We start from the raw sequence: 22034 nt of genomic DNA on the forward strand, positions 1-22034 counted from the left end.
CCCCGCGGAAAGCCCTGTTGCCACCGGGCGGGGAGAGAACGCGCGCTTGTGGGGTGTCGCGCGCTGCAGTATGGGCAACGCGCGCGGCCTGGGGCCCGGGGGACAGGTCACCTCCTCCAAGAGTTTGACATTTAGGACAGCGCAATTTGACAGCCCACTAGGCTTTGGGGCAGGGGGCCGAGATGAGGAAATGCAGCGCTTCTTAGGGCTTCGCACTGCATTACGTGGAGAGCTACACTTTGTGGGTGTACGCCCCTGGCGGAGGCAGAGTTTTAAAGATCCCAGGGGTAGGGGATTATCACACTGGAGTGGAGGAGGACAGGGAGATGCCCTGTTTGTAGTAGGTGCCTGCTGTCCAGATACGGGTTTACCCAGGTGTGAACCTGTCTGCAATGCATCTATGCCCTCCACTTTGTATTCACCCTGGTCCGAGGCTAATGGGAAGCAATATGGGTATGCTGGCCGCAGGGAGGCTTTCTTTTGCCTGTGACAGGTTCGAATTCCACACTGGAATTCACACCACTTGTGAGGAAACTGCATCCAGTCTATTGCAAGTCATCCTGTCCATGAAACACTCAAACTACGTGTGAAAGAATGTGCTAGGGCATAGAGCTGGTTCGTAGCATAGAAGAAATATTAGTTGTCCAATGGGGTTCATGGAATATGAAGGATATTCACATCTATGAGAAAGTCCCACTGTTCACAAATTATTTGTCTTGAGATTGGGGGAAATTCACTGTCCACAAGGAGTTCAGACTTGGAAGGAATCTTATAACCTACACTGTTATATTTTTATTATTGTTTTTTTTCCCCCGAGACAGAGTCTTGCTCTGTCGCCCAGACTTGAGTGCAATGTCGCAACCTCGGCTCACTGCAACCTCTGCCTCCTGGGTTCAAGTGTTTCTCCTGTCTAAGCCTCCTGAGTAGCTGGGATTACAGGCACACAACACCACACCCGGCTAATTTTTGTATTTTTAGTAGACACGGGGTTTCACCATGTTAGTCAGGATGGTCTTGAACTCCTGACCTCGTGATCCGCCCACCTTGGCCTCCCAAAGTACTGGGATTACAGGCGTGAGCCACCCTGCCCAGCCCTGTTATATTATTTATACAATCTTAAACTATCATACTACTAGTACTACTGTAATATAATTTTATTTATTTATTTATTTATTTATTTATTTATTTATTTATTTATCTGAGACGGAGTCTCGCTCTGTTGCCCAGGCCAGAGTGCAGTGGCGCGATCTCGGCTCACTGCACACTCCGCCTCCCAGGTTCACGCCTCAGCCTCCTGAGTAGCTGGGACTACGGTCTCCCGCCACTGCACCCGGCTAATTTTTTGTATTTTTAGTAGAGACAGGGTTTCACTGTGTTAGCCAGGATGGTCTCGATCTCCTGACCTCGTGATCTGCACGCCTCGGCCTCCCAGAGTGCTGGGATTACAGGCATGAGCCACCGCGTCCGGCCTATTTATTTATTTTTAATTAAATTTATTTTTTTTTTGAGACGGAGTCTTGCTTTATCACCCAGGCTGGAGTGCAGTGGCGCGATCTCAGCTCACTGCAACCTGTGCCTCGTGGGTTCAAGCGATTCTCCTGCCTTAGCTTCCTGAGTAGCTGGGATTACAGGCACATGCAACCATTCCTGGTTAATTTTTGTATTTTTAGTAGAGACGGGGTTTCACCATTTTGGTCAGGCTGGTCTCGAACTCCTGACCTCATGACCCGCCCACCTCGGCCTCCCAAAGTGCTGGGATTACAGGCATGAGCCACTGCACCTGGCCTAATTTTATTTATTTTTATTTTATTATTATTTTTTTTTCAGACAGGGTCTTACTCTGTCGCCCAGGCTGGAGTGCAGTGGCAGCATCATAGCTCACTGCAACCTTGAATGCCTGGGCTCAAGCGATCCTCCTGCCTCAGCCTCCTGAGTAGCTGGGACCACAGGCATGCACCACCATGCCCTGCTATTTTTTTTTTTTTTGTAGAGATGGAGTCTCACTATGTTGTCCAGGCTGGTCTCCAATTTCTAGCCTCAAGCCATCCTTCCATCTTGGCCTCCCAAAGTGCTGGGATTATAAGCATAAGCCACTGCATCTAGCCTTTAATGTAATCCTAAAAGACAATTCATCCTTCCATATTGGGTGGACCTGGAGTTGAGGGAGGTTTGACAAAGCAGTTTATATTGTGCACATTGGGTAGATGCTGAATCTGGGGGAAATCTACACTCAAGAGAGTGCACACTCACTGCCTTTGTAGGTAGCCCCATGGGGAGTGGTTCATGGTATCACAAAAGGGGTTCACAGCAGCCACAGAAAGTTCTCCATGCATGGAGATGTGCCCTGTCTGTGTTAACTTTGTCATCAGTAACGAAAGAGATTACACTGTCTGTGGGGAGGCTCATAAGGGACAGAGGTTCACATTGCCCGTGGGAGCTTACATTATGTTTGGGGGAGATTTTTATTGATTAGGGTAGGGTTTCGTGTTCCACAGTCCGTTTGCATCAGGAGTGAGGGAGAATTAGACTTTTAGCAGAGAGGTGTGTACTCTGCATGAGGGAACTCACTTGGCCTAGGGAGCCTGCTGCAGTGAAAGGAGGTCTCGACTGTCAGTTTAGGATGTTCTCTGGCTGTAGTAAATTTATAATGTCCATGTAGGGATCCCCCCTGCTTACAAGAGTTATACCATGTTGGGATGCTGAGAAGGCAGATCACTTGAGGTCAGGAGTTCAAGACCAGCCTGGCCAACATGGTGAAACCCCATCTCTACTAAAAATACAAAAATTCGGCTGGGTGTGATGGCTCATGCCTGTACTCCCAGCACTTTGGGAGGCCGAGGCGGGTGGATCACCTGAGATCAGGAGTTTGAGACCAGCCTGGCCAATATGGTAAAACCCTGTCTCTACTAAAAATACCACAAAAATTAGCCAGGCATGGTGATGGATGCCTGTAATCCCAACTACTCGGGAGGCAGAGGCAAGAGAATCGCTTGAGCCCAGGAGACAGAGGTGGCAGTGAGCTGAGATTGCGCCATTGCACTCCAGCCTGAGCAACAGAACAAGACTGTGTCTCCAAAAAATAAAAATACGGGCTAGGCACGGTGGCTCATGCCTGTACTCCCAGCGTTTTGGGAGGCCAAGGCGGGCGGATCACGAGGTCAGGAGATCGAGACCATCCTGGCTAACACAGTGAAACCCCGTCTCTATTAAAAATACAAAAAAATTAGCCAGGTGTGGTGGTACGTGCCTGTAGTGGGCAACAGAGTGAGACTCCATCTCAAAAAAAAGAAGAAATGGCCGGGTGCGGTGGCTCACGCCTGTAATCCTGGCACTTTGGGAGGCCGAGGCGGGTGAATCACCTGAGGTCAGGAGTTTGAGACCAGCCTGGCCAACATGGAGAAACCCCATCTCTACTAAAAATACAAAAATTAGCCAGGCGTGGTGGCAAGCGCCTATAATCCCAGCTACTTGGGCGGCTGAGGCGGGAGAATCGCTTGAACCTGGAAGGTGGTGGTTGCAGTGAGCCAAGATCGTGCGACAAAGCGAGACTCTGCCTCAAAAAAAAAAAAAAAAAAAAAAGAAAGAAAGAAATTATACTGCCTTGATAACAACTCACAAGCAGATTGTGTGGGGGCACAAATTGGTTTTTTGTTTGTTAGTTAGTTTGTTTGTTTTGAGACAGTCTTGCTCTGTTGGCCAGCAGTGGTAATATCTCACCTCACTGCAGCCTCCGCCTCCCGGGTTTAAGCGATTCTCATGCCTCAGCTTCCCAAGTAGTTGAGATTACAGGCGCACGTCACCACACCTGGCTAATTTTTTTGTATTTTTAATAGACACAGGGTTTCACCATGTTGGCCAGGCTGGTCTCAAACTCCTGACCTTAAGTGATCCAGTCACCTCAGCCTCCCAAAGTGCTGGGATTACAGGCATGAGCCACTGCGCGTGACCCACAAATTATTTATATGCTATCTCGCCATCTATATGAGAGACTCACAATGCATTTGAGGGTCTCACTTTCTACATTGGGGCTCGCACTGTATGTGGGGGTTTATTAGTTATGGACATTGCACCATTTGTATGGATTCATATTTTTTGTGGGTTGGACCAGGTGAATGTGCACTCAGTTCACTTGGACTTCAGCAAATACATATTATCAGCCTATTCTCTTTTTTTTTTTTTTTTTTTTTGAGACAGAGTCTCGCTCTGTTGCCCAGACTGGAATGCAGTGGCATGATCTCGGTCCACTGCAATGTCTGTCTCCTGGGATCAATCAATTCTCCTGCCTTAACCTCCCGAGTAGCTGGGACTACAGGTGCATGCCACCATGCCCGGCTAATTTTTTGTATTTTTAGTAGAGATGGGGTTTCACTGTGTTAGCCAGGATGGTCTCCATCTCGGGACCTCAAGATCCGCCCGCCTCGGCCTCCCAAAGTGCTGAGATTATAGACATGAGCCACCGTGCCCAGCCAATATTACAAACCTATTCTATGACACTCACTGGTCTAGGCGCTGGTGACAAGGCAGTGAAAAATACAGACTGAATCCAGCTTGGCTCAGTGGCTCAGGCCTGTAATTCCAACACTTTGGGAGGACGAGGCAGGTGGATCACTTGAGGTCCGGAGTTTGAGACCAGCCTGACCTGTAATCCCAGCTACTCAGGAGGCTGAGGCGGGAGAATTGCTTGAACCCGGGAGGCAGAGGTTGCAGTGAACCAAGATCGCTCCAGTGCACTCCAGCCTGGGCAACACAACAAGAACGAAACTCTGTCTCAGAAAAATATAAATAAATAAATAAATAAATAATAAATAAATAAATAAATAAATACAAACATAAAATAAGCTGGATACAATGCCTCCTGCTTGTAATCCCAGCACTTTGGGAGGCTAAGGTGGGAGGATCACTTGAGTCTAGGAGTTTGAGACCAGACTGAGCAACATAGTGAAACCCCGTGTCAACAAAAAAATACAAAAAAAAATTAGCCAGGAGTGGCCGGGCATGGTGACTCATGCCTGTAATCCCAGCACTTTGGGAGGCCGAGGCGGGCAGATCACAAGGTCAGGAGTTTGAGACCAGCCTGGCCAATATGGTGGAACCCCGCCTCTACTAAAATTACAAAAATTAGTCGGGCATGGTGGCGGGCGCCTGTAGTCCCAGCTACTCAGGAGGCTGAGGCAGGAGAATCCCTTGAATCCGGGAGGCAGAGGTTGCAGTGAGCTGAGATAGCGCCATTGCACTGCAGCCTGGCGACAGAGCGAGACTCCGTCTCAAAAAAAAAAAAAAAAAATTAGCCAGGAGTGGTGGCATGTGACTTGGTCCCAGTTACTTGGGAGGCTGAGGTAGGAAGATGGCTTGAGCCTGGCAGGCGGAGGTTGCAGTGAGCAGAGATGGCGTCACCGCACTCCACCCTGGGCAACAGAGCCAAACTCTATCTCAAAAAAAGAAAGAAAAAAGTAGCTGATTCTAGAATAGTCAAAGGTAGAGCTGGTGGAAATTCCCTTCAGATTGGATATCGGATGAGAGAAAGGGGGCAAGGATGACTCCAAGGTATTCAGCCTGAACAGCCAGCAAAATGGAATTGCAATTTCCTGAGATGGGGAAGCTTGTGGGGGCAGCAGTTTGGGGGAGTTCAGGAAGACCATTTTTGATTTGGCAAGCTTGAGAAATCCAAATAGACACGCTGGTGAGGTAGTTGGATGTGCCAGATTGGAGTCCAGGGGAGAGTTGAGATCGAGATAGAAATGCGGGTGGAGGCTGGGCGCGGTGGTTCACAGCTGTAATCCCAACACTATTGGGAGGCTGAGGTGGGAGCATCACTTGAGCCCAGGAGTTCAAGACCAGTCTGGCCAACATAGTAAGATCCCCATCTCTCCAAAAAGATACAAAAATTAGCCAGGTGTGGTGGTGCACAGCTGTAGTCTCAGCTGCTCAGGTGGCTGAGGTGGGAGGATCACCTGAGCCTAAGGATGTCAAGGCTGCTGTGAGCTGTGATCGCACCACTGCACTCCAGCCGGACGACAGAGTGAGACCCTGTCAAGAAGGAAAAAGAGGAAAGAGAGAAAGAGAGAGAGATCAGAGACGAGAGAGAGAGAGAGAGAGAGAGAAGGAGAGAAGAGACAGATAAACAAACCAATAAATAAATAAATAAATGTGGGTGTAATCAGCATAGAGATGGCATCTCCACCATGGGACTGGTGGAGGTTATCGAGGGAACGAGTCTAGACAGGAGAAAAGAGGGATCTGAGCCCTGGTGCCTTCAGCATCTTCGGTCAGGGAGAAGAAAAAGAGTGATACTCTAAGGGGGTGACATTCTGTTTAGAGGTGGTCACACTGTTTATGGTGGCTATACCATATGAGATGAGTCATACTATTCATTTTTTAAATTTTTGTTTTGTTTTAATAGAGAACACTGCAACAGGGTTTTGCAGAGGGGGAGAGATTGGACTCAATCCCCTGCATCACACTATTTTTTTTTCTTAAGAAACAAGGTTAGGCTGGGTGCGGTGGCTCAAGCCTGTAATCCCAGCACTTTGGGAGGCCGAGGCAGGCGGATCACGAGGTCAGGAGATCGAGACCATCCTGGCTAACACAGTGAAACCCCGTCTCTACTAAAAATACAAAAAATTAGCCGGGCATGTTGGCGGGCGCCTGTAGTCCCAGCTACTTGGGAGGCTGAGGCAAGAGAATGGCGTGAACCCAGGAGGCGGAGCTTGCAGTGAGCCGAGATCGCGCCACTGCACTCCAGCCTGGGGGACAGAGAAAGACTCCGTCTCAAAAAAAAAAAAAAAAAAGAAAAGAAACAGGGTTTTGGCCGGGCGTGGTGGCTCACGCCTGTAATCTCAGCACTTTGGGAGGCTGAGGCGGGCGGATCACGACGTCAGGAGTTCAAGACCAGCCTGTCCAACAGGGTGAAACCCCGTCTCTACTAAAAATACAAAAATTAGCCTGGCGCAGTGGCGGGCACCTGTAATCCCAGCTATTCGGGAGGCTGAGGCAGAAGAATAGCTTGAACCCGGGAGGTGGTGGTTGCAGTGAGCCAAGATTGCGCCAGTGCACTCCAGCCTGGGCGATAGAGCAAGACTCTGTCTTGGGGGAAAAAAAACAACAGGGTTTTCAGCCGGGCGTGGTGGCGGGTACTTGTAATCCCAGCTACTTGGAAGGCTGAGGGAGCAGAACTCCTTGAACCCAAGAGGCGGAGGTGGCAGTGAGCCGAGATCGTGCCACCGCACTCCAGCCTGGGCGACAAGAGCGAAATTCCACCTCAAAAAATAAATAAATAAATAAATAAAAAATGAAAAATCTGGGTGTGGTGGCTCAGGCCTGTAATCTCAGCACTTCAGGAGGCCAAAGAGGGTGGTTACCTGAGGTCAGGAGTTTGAGACCAGCCTGGCAACATGGTGAAACCCTGCCTCTACTAAAAATACAAAAACAAATTAGCCGGGCGTGGTGGTGTGCGCCTGTAATCCTAGCTACTTGGGAGTCTGAGGCAGGAGAATCACTTGAACCCAATCTCAGCTCACTGCAACATCTGCCTCCTGGGTTCAAGCAATTCTCCTGCCTCAGCCTTCCGAGTAGCTGGGGTTACAGGCACCCGACACCACGTCCAGCTAATTTTTGTAGTTTTAGTAGAGACGGGGGTTTCACCATGTTGGCCAGGCTGGACTTGAACTCCTGACCTCAGGTGATCCACCCGCCCACCTCAGCCTCCCAAAGTGCTGGGATTACAGGCATGAGCCACCGCATCTGGCCAATATTTCACCATCTCTGCCATCTCTGGGGGTGGCTATCAGTGTTGATAAAGCAATTGGAGTCACATAGGCCACTGAAAGGTTACAATATCCATGGACACGTTTGCAGAAACCACCAAACTTATGAGGCCCAGGCGACATTTTCACGAGGGACTTTCACTCTCTGCGGATCGTTCAGATTCTCCCATGAGGGATGCCGATCATCCGTGATCGTGTTTCATAGAAACAGTGAGTTTGAGCCATCCATCTGGGTCAGAGTGAGATTATGATATTAATACACAATTTCACACTGTCAGTGCTGTATGCTTTATTTTTTTAAATTTTATTTTTAAGAGAAAAGGTCCCTTAACACCTAGGTGATGGGTTGATAGGTGCAGTAAACCACCATGATGCACGTTTACCTATGTAACAAACCTGCACGTCCTGCACAGGTATCCCAGAACTTAAAATAAAAATTAAAAAAAAAAAGAAGAAAAAGAAAACATAAGCCTGGGCTGCCCTTTGGACACCACGGACACAGATCTGCCAATAAGAACCATCCTCCCGGCCAGGCTTGGAGGCTCGTGCCTGTAATCCCAGCTCTTTGGGAGGCCGAGGTGGGCGGATCACCTGAGGTCAGGAGTTCGAGACCAGCCTGGCCAACATGGAGAAACCCCATCTCTACTAAAAACACAAAATTAGCCGGGCGTGGTGGCACATGCTTGTAATCCAGGCTACTCGGGAGGCTGAGGCAGAATTGCTTGAACCCGGGAGGGAGAGGTTGCAGTGAGCTGAGATCCTGCCACTGCACTCCATCCTAGGTGACAGACGGAGACTCCATCTCAAATAAATAAATAAATAAATAAATAAATAAATAAATAAATTTTTTGTAGAGAGAGTCTCACTGTGTTGCCCGGGCTGGTCTTGAACTCCTGGCCTCATGAAATTCTCCTGCTTCGGCCTCCCAAAGTGCTGGGATTACATGTGTCAGACACAAACTACAGCCAGCCTGTTTATTGCTGTTCACTCTAACTGTTGTTACAGTTGGAGTCTGTAGGGTAGAGTGCTCTTGTTATCCACGGGGCATAGAGTTCATTCTGCTAATAATTATTAACAGTATTTATTGCATACTTACTTCGCATCTCTGATTTTTCTTTTTTTCTTTTTTTTTTTTTAAGACGGAGTATCACCCTGTCACTCAGGCTGGAGTGCAATGGCATGATCTCGGCTCACTGCAACCTCCGCCTCCCTGGTTCAAATGATTCTCCTACCTTAGCCTCCTGAGTAGCTGGGATTACAGGTGCCAGCCGCCACGCCCAGCTAATTTTTTTTTTTTTTTTTTTTTTTGAGACGGAGTCTTGCTCTGTCGCCCAGGCTGGAGTGCAGTGGCACAATCTCGGCTCACTGCAAGCTCCGCCTCCCGGGTTCACGCCATTCTCCTGCCTCAGCCTCTCCGAGTAGCTGGGACTACAGGCGCCCACCACCACGCCCGGCTAATTTTTTTTTTTGGTATTTTTAGTAGAGATGGGGTTTCACCGTGGTCTCGATCTCCTGACCTTGTGATCCGCCCGCCTTGGCCTCCCAAAGTGCTGGGATTACAAGCGTGAGCCACCGCGCCCGGCCTGTGTTTTTAATAGAGACGGGGTTTCACCATGTTGGCCAGGCTGGTCTGGAACTCCTGACCTCAGGTGATCCACCTGCCTCGGTCTCCCAAAGTGCTGGGATTACAGGCGTGAGCCACCTCGCCTGGCCACATCTCTGATTTTTCACAGTAACTTGATCATGTAGGATCTATTAACACCTCCATTTTACAGATGAGGAAAATTGAGGCTCAAAGAGGTGAACTTGGCCGGGCGCTGTGGCTCACACCTGTAATCCCAGCACTTTGGGAGGCTGAGGTGGGCGAATCACGAGGTCAGGAGATCGAGACCATCCTGGCTAACACGGTGAAACTCTGTCTCTACTAAAAATACAGAAAATTAGTTGGGTGCGATGGGGGGCACCTGTAATCCCAGCTACTCGGGAAGCTGAGGCAGGAGAGTGGCGTGAACCTGGGAGGCGGAGCTTGCAGTGAGCTGAGATAGGGCCACTGCAGTCCGGCCTGGGCAAAAGAGCCAGACTCCATCTCAAAAAAAAAAAAAAAAAAAAAAAAAAAAAAAAAAAAAAAAAAGAGGTGAACTTGGCTAGGCAGGGTGACTCACACCTGTAATTCCAGCACTCTGGGAGGCCAAGGTGGGCGGATCGTTTGAGCCCAGGAGTTGGAGCCTATCCTGGTCAACACAGAGAGACCCCAACTCCACAAAAAATAAAAAAAAATTAGCTGGATTGGCTGGGCACGGTGGCTCACGCCTGTAATCCCAGCACTTTGGGATGCTGAGGCGGGTGGATCATCTGAGGTCAGGAGTTCGAGACCAGCCTGACCAACATGGAAAAACCCCATCTCTACTAAAAATACAAATTAGCTGGGCGTGATGGCGCATGCCTGTAATCCTAGCTACTCGGGAGGCTGAGGCAGGAGAATCGCTTGAACCCGGGAGACAGAGGTTGCGATGTGCCAAGATGGTGCCATTGCACTCCAGCCTGGGCAATGAGAGCAAAACTCCGTCTCTCAAAAAAAAAAAAAAAAAAATAGCTGGGCATGGTGGTGGGCGCTTGTAATTCCAACTACTCAGGAGGCTGAGACAGGAAAATCGCTTGAACCAGAGAGGCAGAGGTTGCAGTGAGCCAAGATCGTGCCATTGCACTTACAGCCTAGGTGACAAGAGCAAAATTCCATCTCAAAAAAAAAAAAAAAGTAACTGGGCATGGTGGCATGTGTCTGTAGTCCCAGCTACTCAGGAGGCTTAAGTGGGAGAACTGCTTGAGGCAGGGAAGTCGAGGCTGTAGTGAGCCATTATTGTGCCACTGCAATCCAGCCTGGGCAACACAGTGAGACCCCCGTCTCAAAAAAAAAAAAAAAAAAAAAAGAGGTGAACTGAGTTCACTTGCATTGTCAGAGACAAGAAGTAGCAAAGGTTGGGTGTAACGGCCAGGTGTGGTGGCTCACGCCTGTAATCCCCACAGTTTGGGAGGCCGAGGTGGGCGGATCATGAGGTCAGGAGATTGAGACCATCCTGGCTAACGGGGTGAAACCCTGCCTGTACTAAAAATACAAAAGATTAGCCGGGCGTGGTGGCAGGCGCCAGTAGTCCCAGCTACTTGGGAGGCTGAGGCAGCAGAATGGCGTGAACCCGGGAGGCGGAGCTTGCAGTGAGCCGAAATCGCGCCACTGCACACTCCAGCCTGGGCGACAGAGTGAGACTCCGTCGCAAAAAAAAAAAAAAAAAAAAAAAAAGGTTGGGTGTAACTCAGATCTCTGTCTTGCTGGTGGGAGGGTAGGGGTCACTGGGTTTGTTACTGATGTGTTATCTTTTTTTTTGTTTGTTTGTTTTGAAACTGAGTTTCGCTTTTGTTGCCCAGGCTGGACTGCAATGGCGCGATCTCGGCTCACCGCAACCCCCGCCTCCCGGGTTCAAGCGATTCTACCTTAGCCTCCCGAGTAGCTAGGACTACAGACATGCGCCACCAAGCCCAGCTAATTTTTTGTATTTTTAGTAGAGACAGGGTTTATCCATGTTGGTCAGGCTGGTCTCGAACTACCGACCCCAGGTGATCCACCCGCCTCGGCCTCCCAAAGCGCTGGGATTACAGGCGTGAGCCACCGCTCCTGGCCTTTTTATTTATTTATTTTTAGACGGAGTTTTGCTGTTACCCAGGGTGGAGTGCAGCGGAGCGATCTCAGCTTATTACAGCCTCCGCCTCCTGGATTCAAGCGATCCTCCTGGATTCAAGCGATCCTCCTGGGTTCAAGCGATTCTCCTGCCTCAGCCTCCTGAGTAGCCGGGATTACAGGCGTGCCACCACGCCTGGCAAATTTCTGTATTTTTTTTTTTTTTTTTTTTTGAGACGGAGTCTCGCTCTGTCACCCAGGCTGGCGTGCAAGTGGCGCGATCTCGGCTCACTGCAAGCTCCACCTCCCGGGTTCACGCCATTCTCCTGCCTCAGCCTCTCCGAGTAGCTGGGACTACAGGCGCCCGCCACCACGCCTGGCTAATTTTTTGTATTTTTAGTAGAGACAGGGTTTCACCGTGGTCTCGATCTCCTGACCTCGTGATCCGCCCGCCTCGGCCTCCCAAAGTGCTGGGATTACAAGCGTGAGCCACCGCGCCCGGCCAAATTTCTGTATTTTTAGTAGAGATGGGGTTTCACCATATTGGCCATGCTGGTCTGGAACTTCTGACCTGAAGTGATTTCCCGCCTCGGCTCCCAAAGTGCTAGGATTACAGGCGTGTGCCACTAGGCCGGGCCCTGATGTAGTATCTTTGAAAATCTGCATTTTTTTTTTGGAGGGGGTAGTAAAAGAGGTAATAAATAATGGTAAATGGTAAACGTGGTGGTTTGGAATTGGTTAGATCTGGGTTCGAATCTTAGTTCCAATACTTCCTGGCTGTAAGATTTAGTGGACTGATTTTCCCTCAGAGAGCATCACTTTATCTGTAAATGGGGATAACAGCAGTAATTCCCCTCGTTGGGATTTTGTGAGGATTAAATGAGAAGATGCCCCTGACAATGCTTGGCCCGGTGCCTGGCACATCATGAACACTCGGAATTCGGGAGCTGTTATTCGAACAATGATGATGATTATTATTGCTGGACCACACTGCTCCCAGAGGGTTACAATATCCGTGGGGGAGCTGTACTGTCCGTAGGCAAGGTTACATAATTCCCGAGGGTTGTGGGGGAAAGCTTCCCTGGAGCCCTTGGTCTCCCCAAGGAGGAGGCCTGAGACTTTTTTTTTGAGGCACTGGTGAGGAGCCTGTCTAAGGCGGACTAGGTACCCCGCAAGCGAGGAGGCTGGGATTGAAGCCCTGGGTACCGGGAGCCTGAGCTCCGCAGGCCTTCCCTGTCTGTGAGTTTTCTGTGTCTCCCCGCCCATCTTCTGGATTCGTGCCCCACCCAGCCCCCCCAACTCCCGCCCGCCACCCATACGCCCCTCCTTTGGAACCTCAGAGTCTTTTTTGTGACCCTGTTTCCAGACTATGCCTGTGAATATTGCTTCTCTTTGGCCTCTACCCTGCTGCCGGCTGCTGGGCTCCATCAGATTTGCACTGTGATTTCCTGTTTCCCAGAGCCTCAGGCTTCATCCTTCCCTCCCGGCTGAGGCAGAGAACGGAGACTTAACACTTCTCTACGCTCTGGCTTTCGATCTTAAGCCCTGTCTTCCTCTCTCCTGGCGACCCTCAGTGCCCCTTGGGAGCACATTTGTTCAGACTTTGGTCGCCCCCTCGTATCCTGGCCCCGCCTCCGGAACCCCCGGTCCTGGGAGTGGAGGTGGGGGGACCTCCGGCGCCAGCCCTATCCCCGGGACAGCTGCAGCCTGGGGACGGTGGTGGTGGGGGCTTCCAAACGCATTCTCTCTGGTCACTTCCTCCCCAGCTGGACTGGGGCTATCAGGAAAGCCAGGACCCCATCCCCACAGGAGCGGAGGGCACAGCCGCCTCCCCATTTCCGATGCTGGGAAATGCATCCCACCCATTCCACCCCACCCCTGGACAGCTGCCCCCATTCAGGCTCAGGGTTGGGGGGTTGGGTACAACCAAGCTGGGAAATGCTGTGGTCTTCATCATCCTCTAAGGTCCTGACCCCGCCCCTCTGCAGAGAAGATTCTGCACCCTCCCCACAAAAGTTTCTGACCCCCGCTTTCTCGGAAGGGACCCCCGTTTTCCCATACAGGCTCCAAAAGAAACTCTGGAGCCCGCAGTGGGCAGGAGAGGAGGAGGGGCAGCAGGTAGCGAGTGCCGAGGACTTAAGTTAGCTGCAGACTCGGAGCCTCTGACTAGGGTCATGACCCGCGGGACCCCATCCCACCCCCACCCCCTCCTTCCTCCCTCCCCCGCCGCGCGGCCCCTTTAAGCCCAGAGCCGGCCGGTCCTCAGTGGCTGCGCGCCGACGAGCGTGTGTGTGAGTGCGCGGGGAGGGGGCGGGCGCAGTGTCTCCATGGCGACGCGGCGGTGACGTCGCCGGCCGGGGGGCGTGGGCGTCCCGGCCCCGGAGTGCGATATTAACCCGGGAGGCGGCGGCGGGGAGGGGAGAGGCTCTGAGAGGCGAGGCCGGGTGAGGCGGCGAGGGCGGCCCGACGGGCGCGGGACGGGACGGGGCAGCGCGGGCGCCGGGAGCCGCGGCCCGGAGTCGGGGCGCTTCGCCCTGGGCCCCCCAGCATGAAGACCCCGGCGGACACAGGTGGGGGCGGGGGCAGCACGTGTGGGGGAGACTTGTTGCCCCGGGAAACCGAACGGAGAAACTTTGGGGGGGCCGAAGGGGTCCGGGGGAGCCCGAGTGATCCCCAGTTCTGGGGGACCCCTCAAGCACTGGAGACCTGTTGCTTCTCGTGGCGCGAGCGGGGTTGCTGCCTGGGACCCCCGATTCCTGGCTCCGGGCGGAGTGGTGTGGGTGCTGCGGGTCTTGGTCCTGTATCCCTACCGGGACCCCGCAGGCCGGGCTCTCCCCCACCCCCGGGATCACGGGGGTGGCGGGGTCCTTCCTCTCCGCTCTTGTCACGTTGCACTCTGGGGGCCGGGACGTGTGCGGGGCGGGGGGGGCTCGTCCACCGGGCCCGCTATCCCTGGTTCTGCGCTGCGCGGTCCGGCTGGTGACCTTCACGGCGGCGCGTGCCCTGCACCAGGTTAGCGGGGGATACGGGATGGCCTCTAGGAGGAGGGCGTGAGTGGGGAGCCCGGGACTCAGGGTCCTGGCTGCGCCGCCCCTCCCCCGCCCGCCTCTGTCTGCTCCTCGCTCCCCCGCCCTCGCCGAGTCGCAAAGTTCCAAAGCGCAGCCCGAACGTTCGAAAAAGGAACTTTTTGTTTCCGACCTTAGAACGCGCGGCTTTAAGGTGGCTCCGGGGAGACCTGGGTACCCTCCTCCCGCGCCACCGGGGGCCAGGAGTTGAGGAGTGTGGGGAAGGTGGGGGGAGACGCAGAGGCTCCCCCCTCGCCCCCCCTCCCGGATCCACCTCTTCTCTTTCAGCGGGCCGTCTCTTCCCTCCGCCCCTCTCTTCCCCGCCAACTTGCTCCTCCTTAAGGGGCCAAGGTTACCCTCCCCCTCGGTCGGCGGGCGGGGGGCAGCGGGATTAACCCCCCTCCCACTCGGACTTTTCCCTCTCCCCTCCCCCGCCGCCCCCGGGCTCGCGCGGGCTGGACTTTGCGCCCGAGCGCGCAGGGGGAGGGGTCCCAGCCGCCCCCTGCCCGTCTACCCCGTCGGAATCCGGCCCGGGGCGGGGACGGGGGAGGGGGAAGGGGGCCGGGCGCCGCTGTTCAAACTTGTTTCCTTCCCCCGGCGGCGGCGGCGGCGGCTCGGGCTCCTGTGTGCGGGTGTGTGCCCCGACCGGCCCACCCACCCCACCCCATCCCCACCCCATTCCCACCCCATTCCCATCCCCATCCCCCTGCCCGCCGGGTGGGGGCGGCTTAATCTTAAAGGGCTCCGAGCTGGGCTCCGGCGCCAGGGGATTGGGACCGGGACCGAGGAGGGGCCCTGGGGGTGGGGCCGGGGTGCGGAGTGCGGTAGGGTCAGTCACGTGCGTCCCACACACTCCCCCGGCTTCCACTCGCTCCCGGGCGGCTGGGCCCTGGGGGCAGCAGGAGCCTACCCTCGCCCAAGGAGGAGGCCGAGGCGCCCAGACAACCTCGCGTCATCTTCCCTCCCTGCTACCGGCCTTGGCCTGATAGGATCCGCGGGTCGCTTCCCCAACCCTGTCGGGGGGTCGAACAGTGTGTGGGTTCTCCGGCTGGGGGAGGGGAGGGGCGGGAGGCCTAGAATGGCCTCCGATCGGTGCATCTTTCCCGTCTGCCTCCTGGCCTGCCGCTCCGCACCTCTCCATCCAGTCCTCCATCCCGGCCCCTCTCTCTGCCGTGGCTGTTTCCCACTTCCTGTTTTCTTCCCGGCTCTGGCGCCATACAGGGCCGCCTGGAGTGGGGGAGGTGGTGGGGCCCCCCCAGGAGGCCGGCGTGTTCTTCCTCTACCACCACTCCTCCCTTCCGACGCTCATACTCCCTTAAAAAAAGTTTGGGCCGTCATGTGAGGTTGGGGGGTGCCCAGGAGTTTTGTCCCCCCAGGCTTGCATAGTCTGTCTGGGAGAATCCCTACCCCGCCTCTATGGGACCCAGGTGTGCTTCTGGGACCTCGCCATCCCAGTCCTTGCTGTCTGTCTGCTGCCACTTCTGCACTCTGTCTCGCAGTCTCCTGAACCCCTCTCTCCATGTGCCTGCTCTGTCCCTGCCTCACTGGCCCGCATGTTCCCGAGGTCCCGCACCCCCAAGCTTCCTCCGTGCAGGTCTGGTGTTTCCCTGTTTTAAGCACGTGGACGCATACACAGCACACTCACACATGCTCCCCTTGCCCGTGCCTGGCTCCTGGCTCCAAGGCCTGGGGAACAGAGCCCCATTGAGACACCCTGACGTCACCCCTTCTTCATTCTCCCCCCCAAAGCTGGGAACAGGCCCTCATGTATGCTGTGTCCGATGAGGAAAGCCGCCGTTGGGGTGGGCCTGGGAGTGGGGAAGGGTCCCTGCCAGAAGTGGGAGCCAGGGTCCAGGCCCTGGAGGAGGGGTTGCTCAGGGAAGGGGTTTAACAAGGGGGTCTGGGATAGCTCCCAGAATGCGGCTTGAGGCCTTTCCAGAGCCCCCCCACCTCCTTTCCGAGTTCCCTTTGTGTTGCATGTAGTCTCTCTCACTCCCTCTCTTCTGCAAAGTTTATTTTTAGCCTCCTGCTCCCCCGCTCCCAGGACTGTCGCTGCACACACGTTGCCTGGTTACCGGGACACGGAGGCTGGGGCGGGTGGGCTGGGAAGGGTGGCTTTAATTTTGGGGGGAGGGTGGAAGTCAGTACATCCCCCACCCCCAGATTGATGTCTCAGGGGCTTCGCCCCCCTTCTAGGTCTAGAGCCAGATTGGGGCTGAGGTGGAAGTAGCATGGAGCTTGGTTCCCTGAGAGGGACCGGGAGCTTTTTGGAGGGGATGTGAGGGTCCATGAAGCTGGTGGCTGGGTCACCTAGGTTCCAAAGGACCCTGGGCCTTGCAAGAGACCTTGTGATCTGGATTCTCTAGAAGGGTGAGGATAATGGGGTGAACACCTAGATTCCCAAGAGAGCGATGGGGCTCTGGGGTCTCTGGAAGGGGTTGTCAAAGGCTGTCACTTTTAAATGGAGCAGGGGCTGGGTGCTGGTCTGTGAACAGCCGGAGGTCATATCCCTGGCACCCTGAGGGGCTGGTGGAAGGCTGGGCTATATCTGAATGGGGCAGGGACTCCGGGGGTTATGCAGTACTGCAGCCCAGTCTGGGCAGGAGTTGGGGGCCTGGGTACCTGTGGGAGACAGCTCTGGATTTGGAGGGGGTGGTCCCTGTGGGAGCAGGAACTACTGATTCCCTGGGTCCCCAAGGGGAAGGATCCCCTGTTGGATTCCAGACTTGGGTGGAGTCTTTGAGGGTGAATGTGTTGCCCGGAGGCCTTGTTGGTACCTGCTTGAGCTGGGGCCAAGGGAGGCGGATTGACCCCTCCAGCCTGACTGGATTTGGGAGCCGCCCATCTTTAGCCGGCCACCTTGGCCTTCTCTCTCTAGTGGCACCAGAGCCCCTGCCCTGCCTCCCCCCTCCTTCCTTTCCTCCCCTTTCCCTCCTCCCACCCCTCCATTACCGGCTGCCTGGTGCTGAATTATTGATGGCCCCTGATTACCCGGGGGTTTGGGAAATGACAACAACCACAGCCCCCCCACCCCCCACCCCAGGCTGCCCACCTCCTCCAGAGACCAGCCAGCCCACCACCAACCTCTACCCAAGGTTAATGCTGGGGGTGGGCAGGCAGGTGGGCAGGGAAGGAGCTGAAGATGAGAAGGCAGAAGTGGGAAGAGGGTGACAGCTCCAGGGTGCCTGCTCAAGCTCCAGGCCTGGGCTGGGCCCTCCAGCCAGGTGGGGCCTGGATGCCTGGGTCTGGGGAGGGCAGTGTAGCTCAGAGGGTCCAGGGCTTGGGGGGGGGCCTCTCAGACAGTCTGGGTTTCACTCTCCAGGGAAGACAGAAGCCTCTGTGTGTGCAAGCGCTGACCTCATCGGCAACCAGTCACCCCACCCCTCCTGGTCCTTTTAAGAAAAAAAAAAAAAAAAAAAAAAAAATCTTCCTCTCAGGTCTTAGGGTGGGAGTAGGGGCTCTGTTGGATCTTTGGAGGAGACAGTGCATGTTTCTAAGGAGGACGTCGGAGGAGCTGGGGTGGTGCAGCTGGCTCTGAATGGGAGTGGGGGTAAGCTGGGGGGCTGCACCCCAACCCGGCTGCCCACGTGTGCCCCTTCCTGCCCCTCCCCCACTGGCAGCCCTGCCCGCCAGCCTGGCTTGGTGCCTGGCCCCCTGGCACTGGCCCCGGGACCCACCGCCGACGGTTTCCTGTTTCTCCCGGTGTCGCTGGAGCAGGCTCCAGCTTCCCCTCCCCCCAGCTCCTGTCTAGCCCCTCACATGCAGACAGACAGACACACACTGTCTTCTCTTAAATCAGATCTTGACTTGGCTGAGGTGATACAGATTTCCCCATGTTGAAGGCAGGGCAGAGGTGGACCCTGGGATGGGACCGAGAGCCCTGGACTTGGCATCCTGACCCTAGGCCACTCCCTGCCTCCCGTCCCCAGGGTTTGCCTTCCCAGATTGGGCCTACAAGCCAGAGTCGTCCCCTGGCTCGAGGCAGATCCAGCTGTGGCACTTTATCCTGGAGCTGCTGCGGAAGGAGGAGTACCAGGGCGTCATTGCCTGGCAGGGGGACTACGGGGAATTCGTCATCAAAGACCCTGATGAGGTGGCCCGGCTGTGGGGCGTCCGAAAGTGCAAGCCCCAGATGAATTACGACAAGCTGAGCCGGGCCCTGCGGTGAGGACGGGCTGGGGACCCCTGAGCACATGTGGACTGCCCTCACTGGTTGCACAGCCCCTTGCCTGTGGGACAAGCATTGGGTCTGACCCCTGGCTTTGCCAAATCCTAGCTGTGTGACCTTGGGCCACTCCCAGCCCTTCCCTGAGCCCTTTGGTAACACAGACATTTCCTGAGGAGAGAATACAGTCACCAGTGGATCCTCTAGTCCTGCCTTAGACGTGAGGAGAGAGCTGGTACCCACCCTCTGGGCACTTGATTTGTCTTCTGTGGCCCACGTTCCTCAGTTGGCCTTTGGGAACCACACCTAAGTGTGTGTTAAGGTGTGGAGTCTAGACCTGGATCCCACGTACCTGACTTTCCCAATGGCATTTCTGTACCCACAGTTATTACTATAACAAGCGCATTCTGCACAAGACCAAGGGGAAACGGTTCACCTACAAGTTCAATTTCAACAAACTGGTGCTGGTCAATTACCCTTTCATTGATGTGGGGTTGGCTGGTGAGTACCAGGGATGGTTAGTGTGGAGAGGGTCTACATGCTCCTTCAGGCTAGGCCAGGGGCCTTGACACTGTCTCCCTTCTGCCAGGGGGTGCGGTGCCCCAGAGTGCCCCGCCAGTGCCGTCGGGCGGTAGCCACTTCCGCTTCCCTCCCTCAACGCCCTCCGAGGTGCTGTCCCCCACCGAGGATCCCCGCTCACCACCGGCCTGCTCTTCATCTTCATCTTCCCTCTTCTCGGCTGTGGTGGCCCGCCGCCTGGGCCGAGGCTCAGTCAGTGACTGTAGTGATGGCACGTCAGAGCTGGAGGAACCGCTGGGAGAGGATCCCCGGGCCCGACCACCCGGCCCTCCGGATCTGGGTGCCTTCCGAGGGCCCCCACTGGCCCGCCTGCCCCATGACCCTGGTGTCTTCCGTGTCTATCCCCGGCCTCGGGGTGGCCCTGAACCCCTCAGCCCCTTCCCTGTGTCGCCTCTGGCTGGGCCTGGATCCCTGCTGCCCCCTCAGCTCTCCCCGGCTCTGCCCATGACGCCCACCCACCTGGCCTACACTCCCTCGCCCACGCTGAGCCCGATGTACCCCAGTGGTGGCGGGGGGCCCAGTGGCTCAGGGGGAGGCTCCCACTTCTCCTTCAGCCCTGAGGACATGAAACGGTACCTGCAGGCCCACACCCAAAGCGTTTACAACTACCACCTCAGTCCCCGCGCCTTCCTGCACTACCCCGGGCTGGTGGTGCCCCAGCCCCAGCGCCCTGACAAGTGCCCGCTGCCGCCCATGGCACCCGAGACCCCACCAGTCCCCTCCTCGGCCTCGTCATCCTCTTCTTCTTCTTCCTCCCCATTCAAGTTTAAACTCCAGCCGCCCCCACTCGGACGCCGGCAGCGGGCAGCTGGGGAGAAGGCCCCAGCTGGTGCTGACAAGAGTGGTGGCGGCGCAGGCGGGCTGGCCGAGGGGGCAGGGGCGCTAGCCCCACCGCCCCCGCCACCACAGATCAAGGTGGAGCCCATCTCGGAAGGCGAGTCGGAGGAGGTGGAGGTGACTGACATCAGTGATGAGGATGAGGAAGACGGGGAGGTGTTCAAGACACCCCGTGCCCCACCTGCACCCCCCAAGCCTGAGCCCGGCGAGGCACCCGGGGCATCCCAGTGCATGCCCCTCAAGCTACGCTTTAAGCGGCGCTGGAGTGAAGACTGTCGCCTGGAAGGGGGTGGGGGCCCCACTGGGGGCTTTGAGGATGAGGGTGAGGACAAGAAGGTGCGTGGGGAGGGGCCTGGGGAGGCTGGGGGGCCCCTCACCCCAAGGCGGGTGAGCTCTGACCTCCAGCATGCCACGGCCCAGCTCTCCCTGGAGCACCGAGACTCCTGAGGGCTGTGGGCAGGGGACCTGTGTGCCCCCCACCCCCCATGCTTCTTTTGCTGCCTTAAGCCCCCTGTCCCCTGGAGGTGAGGGCAGCTCTCTTGTCTCTTCCCTGCCTCCTCCCTTTTCCCTCCCCACATTTTGTATAAAACTTTAATTTCTTTTTTTTAAATGGTGGGGGTGGGTGGGTGCCCAGGGCTAGGGGCTGTTCCCTGTCTCTGTGGGTTTCTGAGCTCTGGGCAAAGTGGTGGTAGGGGGAGGGAGGGGGAAGTTAAGGAGGCCGCCTCCATTCTGGGGAATTTATATTTGAATTGAGGCTTTGGCCTTAACACCCAGGAACTTTTTTTATTACAATCGCTTAGGAAGTAAAGCCTTGTCTCCCTCCCTGTTCTCTGCCTCTTGTACCCCTCTGACCCACCCGCTCTGCCCCACTCCCAACCCTCAGCCCCAGCCCTGCCTGCCCTGCCCCTCCAGGGGGCCATGAGTGCCTAGGTTTCTCATACCCCACAAGGTCACAGCAGGGGAGGGAGGGACAATTTTATGATGAACCAAAAATTCCACGTGTTGGGGGGTGGGGGGCGGAGGAGGGTGAGGGGTGCCGCCCATGGGCCACAAATCTCTACAAGTGCCTGCTATCCCTCTCCCACTCCCCACCCCAGCACCGGTCCAACCCCTTCATCCCCAGCTGCTCCTAGGATTGGCCCATGGGCAGGTGGGTGGGGGGATGGGAAACCAAACTGGAAGCCCCCTCTGCCTCCTAGCTGGGGCCTCTGGGGTGGGGTGGGGGGCTGTGGTCAAGCCTTATTCTGTATTGGGGACTGAGGGTGGGGGGAGTAGAGGGGCCACTGGAGAATGTATTCAAAACAATAAAACTTTGGACCTTTGGATGTGGTGATCAATGTCCTAGGTGCTGGGTGCAGCCCCCTGAGGGCCACAGCTTTTTCTTGATTCTGAAGGAGGGGCCCCAGCCTGGCTGCTAGTGGGTCTGTGGCCAGATCAGTATAGAGGGCCTAACCCTAATCAGAATGGGCCAAATCCAGGCCTGGGAAACCGTCCCCTGACCTCAGAGGCACATGAGCCCCAGAACTTGATGATAGTGGTCTCGGGTATGCCCCGGCTTCATGTGACTGCTCCCCTGTTGCATGGGGACCTTGTCCTTGAAAGATCTTCCCACTGTTTTTTGCCGCAACCCCACTGCCCTTGCTCTTCTGATTGCCTGGATGCCCTCCCACTTGTGGCTAGGAATTCTTCCCACACCCCAGGTCCCCAGTGAAGACCAGGAGCTCACTTTTACACTGTCCCTCGCACCCTGCCCACACCCCTCTTGTTGCTCTGAGTTCAGCTGGGAGTCCTTTGGAGAACAGCCTGTGGTGTCTCCTGAAATGTAGACCTTGCAAGGTAACTTGGTGATCTTCAGGTCCAGCTATGGGAACACCCCCAGCCAGCATGCAGCCAAGGGACTGGCTCACTAGTCATCGATGCTGTTGACCTACTGTGTGTCCAATACTTAAGAGCTG

At 55.4% G+C, this 22034-nt stretch overlaps 1 protein-coding gene across 6 annotated transcripts; it reads left to right on the forward strand.

The window, feature by feature from the left end:
• Nucleotides 1-13839: 13839 nt before the first annotated feature.
• ERF (ETS2 repressor factor) lies at nt 13840-21404 on the forward strand. 6 transcript variants are annotated; one of them, XM_055250166.2, is made up of 4 exons: nt 13840-14003; nt 18428-18662; nt 19049-19164; nt 19253-21404. In XM_055250166.2, the coding sequence occupies exons 1-4, from the start codon at nt 13982-13984 to the stop codon at nt 20524-20526; spliced, it is 1647 nt and encodes a 548-aa protein (XP_055106141.1). In that variant the 5' UTR covers nt 13840-13981; the 3' UTR covers nt 20527-21404. The 6 variants fall into 6 exon arrangements, with proteins under 6 accessions (XP_055106141.1, XP_055106143.1, XP_055106142.1 ...); XM_055250168.2 differs by having other exon boundaries at nt 13859-13877; XM_055250167.2 differs by lacking the exon at nt 13840-14003 and adding an exon at nt 14726-15130.
• Nucleotides 21405-22034: the final 630 nt, after the last annotated feature.

This window comes from Symphalangus syndactylus, chromosome 17, assembly GCF_028878055.3.
Source record: "Symphalangus syndactylus isolate Jambi chromosome 17, NHGRI_mSymSyn1-v2.1_pri, whole genome shotgun sequence".
In the NCBI taxonomy this organism is placed as follows: domain Eukaryota; kingdom Metazoa; phylum Chordata; class Mammalia; order Primates; family Hylobatidae; genus Symphalangus; species Symphalangus syndactylus.